Source organism: Antennarius striatus, chromosome 19 (genome assembly GCF_040054535.1).
Source record: "Antennarius striatus isolate MH-2024 chromosome 19, ASM4005453v1, whole genome shotgun sequence".
Classification (NCBI taxonomy): Eukaryota; Metazoa; Chordata; class Actinopteri; order Lophiiformes; family Antennariidae; genus Antennarius; species Antennarius striatus.
The window spans coordinates 16254552-16266876 of NC_090794.1; the positions used below are offsets into that span (position 1 = coordinate 16254552).

The 12325-nt window shown below is 43.2% G+C and overlaps 1 protein-coding gene across 3 annotated transcripts in view; it reads left to right on the top strand.

The window, feature by feature from the left end:
- LOC137613770 (gamma-aminobutyric acid receptor subunit rho-2-like) overlaps window positions 1-11762 on the top strand; it is a 30504-nt gene extending 18742 nt beyond the window's left edge. The window contains exons 4-10 of one of the 3 annotated variants that reach the window (XM_068343201.1): window positions 3812-4035; window positions 4123-4205; window positions 7216-7413; window positions 8036-8176; window positions 9419-9571; window positions 11133-11341; window positions 11433-11762. In XM_068343201.1, coding sequence (XP_068199302.1) covers window positions 3812-4035; window positions 4123-4205; window positions 7216-7413; window positions 8036-8176; window positions 9419-9571; window positions 11133-11341; window positions 11433-11747 — 1323 coding nt within the window. In that variant the 3' untranslated portion in view covers window positions 11748-11762. The remainder of the gene's footprint in view (window positions 1-3811; window positions 4036-4122; window positions 4206-7215; window positions 7414-8035; window positions 8177-9418; window positions 9572-11132; window positions 11342-11432) is intronic. The other 2 variants (XM_068343202.1, XM_068343203.1) reach the window with 2 other exon arrangements.
- The last annotated feature ends 563 nt before the right edge of the window (window positions 11763-12325 follow it).

Below are 12325 nucleotides of genomic sequence, written 5' to 3' on the forward strand. Positions count from 1 at the left end.
AATTGGTGGTTTCCCAGTGCTGCAAAAACACAACAAAGAAGTAAAAACAGTAAAAATTGAGCGACTGAAATTACAGTATTTAGTGTGTGGAACGAGTAGTACACAGCATTTAAAAAAACCCATTTGTGTTGTAACAGCAAATACAAGATCCTGTTTAGGTCAATCGATCAACCTTTATTTATATAGTGCTTAATCACATCAACAGCATTTCAAAGCGCTTTAACAGACAGAGAAACCCAGCAGAACCCTCCAGAGCAAGCACAAGGGACAGCGGCGGGGAAAAACTCTCATATTGAGGAAGAAACTTAGGGCAGGACCCAGACTCTTTTGGGGGGTCATCCGCCTTGACCGGTTGGGTGGGAAAGGAAATACAATGGGGAGAGAGACAGGGTATGGAAAGGAAAGAGAGAGACAGAGAGAGAAAGCAGCAGATAGACCAGACAGAATTACCGTCACAACTGAGCTCCAGCTGCTGAAGTGAGGGTGGCATTTTCAATGAAAGTAACAGGAACGATGGAGAGGCAAAAACAAGACACAAAGGGGTGACTCTGTTTATCCTTTCTGATCGAGTCTTCTGTCCTTTTCAGGTTTATTGGTGTCCTTTTGACAAATAGTTCAGCTTCTCCAGGATGACACGGAATTGTGCTAGCTCAGTCTCAGGAGCATACAGGAGGTACCCTTGAGATGGTTACACACTGACAGCTGGACAGGGCCACTAAAGACTGGTATCTGTTCTTGTGTGTGAGGAGGACAGAGGAGGACTGCTATAGCCCTACAACATAACCTCTAAACAGGCTACTGGTGTACATGCTGCAGACCCAATGTGTTCCAGTGCTCACAGCTCAGTACCAGGTAGCTCAATTAGCATTCACCAGACAGAGCAGAGTTCTTCATTAACACCCTGTTCTCTTCACAGCTGAGAGCACTGAAGACATCTGACAGGCTTGATGGTGAATACTGTGCTGCCTCAAACATCTTCCAGAAGGGAGGCTGGGCACTGGGATAGTGATGTTAGTGATGGGGAGGTATATCCTTTAGGGTCCCACATACATTGCTGTCTAAACTTTAAACAGCAACTTGCCTATCTGCCTCTCTTTCTCTGTCTCTCTCTTTTCCTTACCCTGTCTCCAACTCCATTGTATTTCTTTTCCACCCAACTGGTCAAGGCGGATGACTGCCCTTCAGAGTCTGGGTCCTGCCCAGAGTTTCTTCCTCATAAAGGAAGCCATTGTCACTTATGCTTGCTCTGGAGGTTTCAGTTGGGTTTCTATGTCTGTAAAGCACTTTGAAATGTCCGTTGATGTGATTAAGGGCTTTATAAATAAAAGTTGATTGATTGATCAATTGATTGAAATTTAGAAGCTTGTGAGGAGAACGCAGTCCTAACTAAAGTACTGGTGGAGGAAATGGTATGATATTTTAAAAAACTTTCGTAAACAAACTGGAGCAGCAACTCACTAGCATGGACTCTTTTATTATGCTACCACAAAAATGAGAAATATCCCCTCCAAAACACGGAACATGCAATTTATCAAATGTGTTGAAATATCCACAACAGTCTCCACAGAACTGGGAAACTTATGAAAAAGGATTCATTGAAATGGAAGAAGTGATCATGTGTTGATTTGCTCTATTAAAGACAATGATGAGGATGAATGAGAATCTTCCTCAATGGTTTCCTGCTTTTGCTGCTGCTCAGCCAGAACAAATGAGTTGCCATTCACCAAAAACTCTGGCAGCGGACAACCTGTGTCTGCTGATTGTGAAGTGTGTTCTTTGTACTGATAGAGATCATATTTGAGAGGAGTTACTGTGAAATCCACTGGAGGAAGCTGACACAGTGTTCAGACACACATCAGAGCAGAATAAAGGCGCAACAAGCCTGAAATGAGAACGCTGCCTGAATGGGGCTCTGGAGACTGAGAGGGATTGTTTATACCTTTATGGATATAGTGAGGAACAGAAAACAGTCTTTTATTGCTTCATCTTCTCTTCTTTTTTCAGTCAGAGCTTTCCCTTCTGAATCGAATGAATTCAGTGTGTGCTTCATGTAAACATCAGATCTCTAAACATCTTCACGGTCCACAGCATCATAGCAAATGATGTCAGCATCATTTCCAGGTTTCATATTGAGAAACGATTTACTAACTTGATGGTTGTTACGTCCCCTGTGCAAAAGCACCTCATAAAAATAATAAAGTGGATGTAGTGGCAGTTCATGATTCAAACAAGATCAACATACTGTAGATTCCTTTAGATAAGCTGCTATAGACCTGGACTGCTGAGAGTATTTCTCCCCCTCCACACCTAAAAACAATAGGTGTGGAGGGGGGGGGGGCACTGATATACATAAAATAATTTTTGTTTCCATGTTTATTTTTTTTCCACACAAAACAAGTATCAAGCATATCAGTCTGATTTTGTAGCAGAAGCTCTTCCTGATGGTCTGTCCTTTCTCATGAGACGATATCTTCAGTTACAACAAACACCTAAAGCTGAACCTTTAAATAATGAATTGAGTTGATATAATGGATTCAGAATACCAAAAGGAACACATGGATCATGCATTTAATAAAAAGAATGAATGAAATGAAAATGAATGAAAAGAGTTTACAGGCACTGATTAACACAGGACCTGTATGGGTATACACCAAAATTTTATTCATTATATTTCAAACAAATTTACATTATTTTTTTAAGCTTTGTAAATATTGACAGGAAATTCCACTTATTCCACCAAGGATAGACAAGATTTATTTTATTTCTGTATACTGTCCACTAGAAATGTTTCCATCCATCCACTTTCTGTACCCGCTTTTGTCCGCTGGGGACACTCCGGGCATGATGCCAGTGCACCGCCGAGCCACTCAAAGACACAGGCAAACACACATGCACACAGTCACACCTACAGGAAATTTCATAGTGGCCAATTAACCTGAAGTGCATGTATTTGGAGGTGGGAAGAAGCCGGAAACCCAGAGAGAACCCACGCAGACAGGGGGAGAACATACTACCTGTAACTCCACACAGAGCAGGACTCAAACTGGGAACCTAGAGATTTTTACGTTCTATAAATTTAGTTGATATAAAATTATCATATTATGTATTTTGGCCAAAAACACAGGCCTTTATTTAAACTTATAGGGATCATAAATCTAACAGTTCATCCAAATTTAATTAGCACACCTATTAACACTAAAAGAACAGTAATACTGCACAACTGTAAAAAGACGTGTTCAAAGCAGAATTATAATATCATGCTCTTTCTATTTTCCTCTTTAATTATGCATTAGTGATGTGTTACTTCTTCCTTCAGAGTCCACTTATTTAATAATGATAATAATGGATTAGATTTATATAGTGTTTTTCTGGACACTCAAAGTCAGAGATTCTGCTCTCACAACCATTAAATAAATATTCAAAGAAACTGACTTGCACTCATAATGCTTACTTAATTAGCATACTGACAATGCAGTACAGTTATTAGTCTTTGGAAAGATTCAGACATGCCCCTGGACTGATCTTGAGCAGTATCACAGACTCTTTGACGGTAGGTGTCAAGAGTACAGTGTTGCTGGAGCATGACTTGAAACTGATCTTATGTTGTACCTAATATACATCAATACATTACGTACATAGCAACAGGCAGTGATGATCTAGGACCAGTAGAAGGTGTGGTTACACTTTATTAACGTATTCCAGCAGACAGGCAGAGCAGGGAACTCCCTGTTGACAACAAGTGAGGGGTTGTGGTGAGCATTAAAGGAGAGTTTGTTTGTGCTTCTGCCAACCGCCACCCCCACTCCCTCAGGACTTCACGATGACCCTGTATCTGAGACACTACTGGAAGGACGAGAGGCTGGCATTCCCAAGCTCCACCAACAAGAGTATGACCTTCGACGGGCGCCTGGTGAAGAAGATCTGGGTGCCTGACGTGTTCTTTGTCCATTCGAAGAGGTCCTTCATCCATGACACCACCACTGACAACATCATGCTGCGAGTCTTCCCTGATGGTCACGTCCTCTACAGCCTCAGGTGAGTTCAGGTGCTCCTCTCATGCACTGATCAGGTTGGTACACTATGATAAAGCTACTAACGCTATACCCTGCTTTTATTCTGCAGGGTTACGGTTACTGCTGCATGCAATATGGATTTCAGCCGATTCCCTTTGGACTCACAGACATGCACACTAGAGCTGGAGAGCTGTAAGTATTTAGTGGACCTCAGTGGAAGGCACTCCAGAACTTCAATGAAAGCGTTTTACAAGTCACTTTGTCTTAACAATCACAATATAGTTGGCAAACACCAATGCATTTTGTTTAAGAGGTGACAGTCATGCTAAGAGGAGTACTCTGAGACTTCTTTGTTTGTGCGTGTTGGAGAAACTCATCATTTAGTTTATCAAAGGCAATTCATGTTATGCAAGTAATGTATCAATGTTTAAAGCTTGTGAACAGTTGTAGTGCTAAACATAACCATTCCTAATTCTGTACTGTACTTTATTTATGAATACATTTTAAAGGGACGGTAAAGTTAATTTTAGGTGACATATATGTTATTAATCATTATGAAAAATAGAAGAAAAAATCAATTTTATCATCATCCGTTTGGTCAAAAAAGCTTAAGATCTGCGCCGCAGCAGCTTCCACATTCACTGGGGCCAAACATATCTTAGCAGGTGGTATCACGTGGGCAGTCACGTGATGATACCCCCATCACGTGACTGCCTACTAAAAATTCGCAATGTGGCGGAGTCACAAGCGTTGATGCGTGAATGCGCGAGGACACACTATGTATCTGTATATATATATATATATATACTGTATACACACACACACACACACACACACACACACACACGTGTAAAATTTTAGTTTTTTTTGGTGGTCATCTTGTCTACAGTATATCTCACAAACTATACATCATTCTAGCGTCACCATATCCACTATTCTAGACTAAACAACCAATGACCTGTCAGCCCTGATGCTATTGCTGAACTGCTGTAAGGTCAATTTGTGTTTGTTGGCCAGGAATTCCAGAACTGTATTCCTGCCTATGAAAAAGAGGACACCACCTCCACCATTGCAGAATCCCCTTCTTTTGTTTTCAGCTTTTCCCTTCAGGGGATGCCACAGTGAATCAGTTGCCTCCATCTAACCCTGTCCTTTGCATTCTCTTCTCTAACACCAACTACCTTCATATCCTCCGTCATTGCATCCATAAACATCCTCTTTGGTCTTCCTCTAGGCCTCCTGCCTGGTAGTTCAAAACTCAGCATCCTTCTACCAATATATTCACTATCTCTCCTCTGGACATGTCCAAACCATCTCAGTCTGGCCTCTCTGACTTTATCTCCAAAACCTGTAACATGTGCTGTCCCTCTGATGTACTCATTCCTGATCCTATCCTTCCTGGTCACGCCCAGAGAGAACCTCAGCATCTTCATCTCTGCTACCTCCAGCTCTGTCTCCTGTCTTTTCCTCAGTGACACTGTCTCTAGACCAAACAACATCACTGGTCTCACCACAGTTTTGTACACCTTTCCTTTCATTTTAGCTGAAACTCTTCTATCACACATCACACCTGGCACTTTCCTCCACCCGTTCCATCCTGCCTGTACACGCTTCTTCACCTCTTTTGTACACTCTCCATTGCTCTGGACTGTTGACCCGAAGTACTTAAAATCCTCCACCTTCTTGATCTCTTCTCCCTGTAACCTCACTCTTCCACTTGGGTCCCTCTCATTCACACACATGTACTCTGTCTTACTACGGCTAAATTTCATTCCTCTCCTTTCCAGGACAAACCTCCACCTCTCTAGCTTCTCCTCCACCTGTTCCCTGCTCTCACTACAGATCACAATGTCATCTGCAAACATCATAGTCCATGGAGATTCCTGTCTAACCTCGTCTGTCAGCCAGTCCATCACCATAGCGAACAAGAAGGGGCTCAGAGCTGATCCCTGATGCAGTCCCACCTCCACCTTGAACTCCTCTGTCACACCTACAGCACACCTCACCACAGTCTTACAGTCCTCATACATGTCCTGGACCGCTCGAACATACTTCTCTGCCACTCCAGACTTCCTCATACAATACCACAGTTCCTCTCTGGGCACCCTGTCATCAGCTTTCTCCAGATCTACAAAAACACAATGCAGCTCCGTCTGGCCTTCTCTGTACTTCTCTATCAACATCCTCAAAGCAGTATGAAATCATACTGCTGCTCACAAATGTTCACTTCTGCACATAGCCTAGCTTCCACTACTCTTTCCCATAACTTCATTGTATGGCTCATCAGCTTTATTCCTCTGTAGTTGCCACAACTCTGCACGTCTTCCTTGTTCTTAAAAATGGGCACCAGCACACTTCTCCTCCATTCCTCAGGCATCTTCTCACTATCTAAGATCCTGTTGAACAACCCAGTCAGAAACTTTACTGCCACCTCTCCTAGACACCTTCAAACCTCTCCACGTATAACATCAGGACCGACTGCCTTTCCACTCTTCATTTTCCACGTTCATCAACTCTTCAAAGTACTCTTTCCATCTTCCCATCACACTACTGGCACCTGTCACTAGGCTTCCGTCCCTATCCTTAATCAACCTAACCTGCTGCACATCCTTCCCATCTCTGTCTCTATGTCTTGCCAACCTGTATAGATCAGTCTCTCCCTCCTTACTGTCCAACCTAGCATACAAGTCATCATAAGCTTCTTGTTTGGCCTTTGCTACCTTCACCTTACGCTGCATCTCCCTGTACTCCTGTCTACTCTCCTAAGTCCTCTCAGTGTCCCACTTCTTCTTAGCTAACCTCTTTCTCTGTATACACCCCTGTACCTCCTCATTCCACCACCAAGTCTCCTTATCTACTTTCCTTCCAGATGACACACCAAGGACTGTCCTACCTGTCTCCCTGATCACATTAGCTGTAGTTTTCCAGTCATCCGGAAGCACCTCCTGGCCTCCCAGAGCCTGTCTTAACTCCTTCCTAAGTCATGCAACACTCTTACTTTTTCAGCTTCCACCATTTTGTCCTCTGCTCTGTCTTTGTCCCCTTCATCTTCCTCACCACCAGAGTCATCCTACACACCACCATCCTATGCTGTTTGGCTACACTCTCGCCTACCACTACTTTGCAGTCACTGATCTCCTTCAGGTTACACCGTCTATACAAGATGTAGTCTACCTGTGTGCTCCTACCCCCACTCTTATAGGTCACCCTATGTTCCTGCCTCTCCTGGAAGAAAGTATTCCCTATAGCCATTTCCGTCCTTTTTGCAAAGTCAACTACCATCTGTCCTGTGCATTCCTCTCCTGGATATCAAACCTGCCCATCACCTCCTCATCACCTCTGTTTCCTGCACCAACATGTCCATTGAAGTCTGCACCAATGACAAGTCTCTCACTTCTAGGTATGCTGTGCATCACTTCATCAAAGTCCGACCAGAATTTCTCCTTCTCCTCCAGCTCACATCCTACCTTTGGAGCATACCCACTAACAACATTGAACATCACACCTTCTATTTGTAGCTTCAGACTCATCACTCTATCCGACACTCTTTTTACCTCCAGGACATTTCTAACAAACTCCTCCTGCAAGATAACTCCTACTCCATTTCTCTTCCTATCTATACCATGATAGAACAACTTGAACCCCGCTCCTAAACTTCTAGCCTTGCTACCTTTCCACCTGGTCTCCTGGACACACAGTATGTCTACCTTCCTCCTCTGCATCATGTCAACCAACTCTCTACCTTTTCCTGTCATAGTTCCAACATTCAACGTCCCTACTCTCAGTCCCATACTCTTTGCGCTCCTCTTCTCTCTCTTCGTGCGAACACACTTTCCTCCTCTCCTTCTTCGACTGCATTGCAGAATCCCCTGTAGTGATTATTTTGATGTTCGTCATAGCTTGTGTGAGATTGTTACAAAATTAAAAATAATCTTCATAAAAATTGATAAAATGTCATATTAGAGATCAAAGTGGTGCTGACATCAGAAAGTCTTTTTTTCTTTCATGCTTTGTGTTTTCAGATGCGTACACAGATGAAGACCTCATGCTGTATTGGAAAAGTGGGGATGAATCCCTGAGCACTGACGACAGGATTTCTCTGTCTCAGTTCCTCATCCAGAAGTTTCATACTACCTCCAGACTGGCTTTCTATAGCAGCACAGGTAGACAGCATAACAAACACTTTCAGCATTAAATGTTTTCTGTAAGGCTATACAACCCCAAAGGCTTCACCCACAAGAACAACCCTAGACAAAGAGCTGTTTCTGGGGAGTTTTCTTCTCTATTTCAAGCCTTTTACTTAATAACCCTAACCTTAACCCTAAACATAACTCTAAAGCTAACCCTAACTCTAACCCTAACCTTTAACACTAACCCTAACCTTTAACCCTAACCTCTAACCCTAACATTTAACCCTAAACCTAACCCTAACCTCTAACCATAATCCTAACCTCTAACCCTAATCTCTAACCCAACCCTAAATCTAACCCTAACCTCTAACCATAACCCTAACCTCTAACCCTAATCTCTAACCCAACCCTAAACCTAACCCTAACCTCTAACCCTAACTCTAACCTCTAACTCAACCCTAACCCTAACCCTTACCCTTAACCTTACCCGTACCCTAACCCTAAACCTAACCATAACCCTAAACCTAACTCTATTCCTAAACCTAACCCTCAACTTAATCCTAACCTAAACCCTAACCTCTAACCCTAACCCAACCCTAACCCTTAACCTAACCCTAACTCTAACACTAACTCTAAACCTAATCATAACCCATGGGCAATATACTGAGCCCTAAAGGATTCTAAGTTGTTGCGAATGGCTCCTGCTTCTGATGAGCAGATTGTGCCTGCTACAGATGCCACCACAGCATGAATGTTAGTGTGGGTGAATGCTGGCTACTGTTATACAGTAAGTCTAGTCTGACTGATTAAAGTGCTTTAATCAGTCAGACTAGACAGGTGCTATATTTGTACAGTCCATTTAGAACAAGTACACAGAGAAATAACGATGCTGTCGCCTGAATCCATACTTACCATTTGACAACCACCTAAATCAATGTGTGATGTATCCCTTCACTATCTGCTGCACCAATTTTCCATTGCCAAAATGTGCAGAGGTGAGGTTCAGAGTTTGTATAAGCTGTTCTTAAGTCACAATTTTTTTTGTTTAAAGCCTGGTTTTGTGTGTATGGCAGTGAGAAGGAGCTCTGTCCACTGATGTTTTAGTTGAGCAACTGAAACTCCTGTCAAATCTTTTGGTCAGGAAGAATCTCAAACATTAATATCGACATATTAAACATTTTCTTGATTACTTTTATCATCTAAGCAATCATCTCTTTGCTATTTATTTTGCTCATATTTTAATGTTTCTATGTGTATCTTTCTTTCTGTTTCTAGGCTGGTACAACCGTCTGTACATCAACTTCACGCTGCGGCGTCACATCTTCTTTTTCCTGCTGCAGACTTACTTCCCTGCCACGCTAATGGTCATGCTGTCCTGGGTGTCATTCTGGATCGATCGCAGAGCCGTTCCTGCCAGAGTCTCGTTAGGCAAGAAGATTCATTCATTCATCTAATTCACTAGCTGTTGTCCACTGTCGCCGGATGCTGGAGCCTATTGTGGGGTGCTAACCCTATCCTTGTCGAGTAGGGGAGGGGGCGTTCTCACAAAGCGTGTATTGAGGCTTGCTTCATCTAAGGGAGCAGCTGAAAATGATGATGTCTGAAGCCTCGCTACGCGGCTGAAACCATGTGACTGATTCAGGTAGTGGTTCGGTTTGTGCTGACAGTGTTGACAGCGATGTAAGGCGGGTGTTATCTAAAGCAGGGGAAATATTGTGATATATACACACACTTCAAACTAATGCCAACTGATAATTTAGCATCCAGTAAATGTTGTACTACAGCAAATGAAGCCTCATGAAGCTTCGAACCGCAGTGAACCAATTGGGATGAAAAGCTTCGATGCTTCATGGGGCTTCATCTGCCTATCACTACACAGCATACATCACCAGCTTCCAGCTGAATGTGTTCGGTGACAAAGAGGAAGTCCTGTGTATTCATGCCTGTATTTATAGGGGAGGCAATGAATAGACAGGAAGGACTTCCACCACCTTGTGGAGCGGAGGGGGAATGTAGTCTGTATTTTTAGGTTATTTATGTCATTTCTAACACTTGGAGAAAACTGAACAGTTGCATATTTTTCTTTCTGAGTGACATGAGTAGATCAATATCAAACTGATCTCTATGTTAAATTAAGGTTTATTTATTTGTTTAGTCTGTAAGTACCGGAAACAGCTCTGTCATGGGTTTCATCATGTTGTGTGATGATAAATCATTTTAGGGAGTCTAGTATTGTGTGGCTCCAAACACACACCTAATTATGAGCATGTTGATGTGTTACGTGGATGGATGGGTGGATGGATGGATGGATGGACAGACGGACGGCTGGGTGAATGGATGGATGGACGGACGGGCGGATGGATGGATGGATGAATGGATGGATGGACAGATGGATGGGTGGGTGGATGGACGAATGGATGGATGGATGGGTGGGTGGGTGGATGATGGTTGTATGGATGGATTGATGGATGAATGGTGGATGGACAGATGGATGGATGATGGTTGGGTGAATGGATGGATGATGGTTGAGTGGATGGATGATGGTCAGGAGATGGATGGATGGATGGATGGTTGTATGGATGGATGGACGGATGGATGGATGGACGGACAGACGGACGGATGGGTGAATGGATGGATGGACGGACGGGCGGATGGATGGATAAATGGATAAACGGATGGATGGATGATGGTTGGGTGGATGGATGGATAATGGTTGGGTAGATGGATGGATGGATGATGGTTTGGTGGATGGATGGATAATGGTTGGGTAGATGGATGGATGGATGATGGTTGGGTGGATGGATGGATGATGGTCAGGAGATGGATGGATGGATGGTTGTATGGATGGATGGATGGATGGATGAAGGATGGATGGATGGATAATGGTTGGGTAGATGATGCGTGAATGGTGTGAGGGGCTCACTGTATGTTCCTAGGGTCTTTCTTGACTGCCGTTCTAATGTAAAGCTGAATGTTCTCTGTGCTTCAGGTATAACTACTGTGCTCACCATGTCTACCATCATCACTGGGGTCAACGCCTCCATGCCCAGAGTCTCCTACATCAAAGCTGTGGACATTTACCTCTGGGTTAGCTTCGTCTTTGTCTTCCTGTCAGTGCTTGAATATGCTGCCGTCAACTATCTGACAACAGTGAAGGACGGGAAGGACCGCAAGATGAGAGAAAAAGTCAGGCAGCAGGTACGGAGGACTTTTCTGACATTTCAAACACCAACAAATGGTGCTTTCAACTTTTGATTGATCCATGAATCCTTTCATTCCTTCTGACCAGTCCCAGACACTCCCCTGCACATGTGGCATGTCCCACACTAAGACCATGATGCTGGATGGGACATACAGTGAAGCAGACACCAACAGCCTGGCAGGGTACACGAGGGCCTCCATGGCAGCTGAAGATGCATCAGAAAAACAGGAACGAATGGTGGTGCATCTCTCCATGGACAATGAGTCCACAGGAACAAAGAAAAAGGGCATTCGTAGCTTCCGGATCATCCAGAACACCCATGCTATCGACACCTATTCTCGTATGATCTTCCCTGGCTCCTACATTCTGTTTAACCTGATCTATTGGTGCGTTTACTGCTGAGCGTTTGCATCAACTATAGAGGTGGAAGAAAAAGCACAAATGCTTCTGAGGAAAGATGTTTCCATTCAGGATTACAATCAGAGGCTTCTGGATGTGAATACCCATGTGATCTACCACTAGACTGGAACGCTTTAGTCATTTCACACCTCATGTTTTTCCAGCCATACTTGAACAGCCTTTTTTGGGCTGGTTGCACAAGTTTTGCTCTTTGAATCATATATAGTACTACAGTGTACCATCAAGAATTTGGTAATATGATATGTATCATAATATAGGGAGGACAGTTTAATTGCTATGATACTTTGTAAGCAAATGAGATGCATTGTTTCATAGCACGCCATCATTTTAGTAACACATCTACTTCCTGTCTCAGCTGACATTGTTGCAGCGGGAGAATGAAATGTGTGAAGACAGATCACAAGGTGGACTGATAATGCTATCTAGATCCTCGTTCAATTATATAACCATTAATTAAAAATCAAAATGTCTTCTGAGAATCCATACAGTACACGGTACGACATGTTGACTGATACTTGTGTGTATTTGCAAATTTTTACACTCCAGTTTAAATCTAGTAC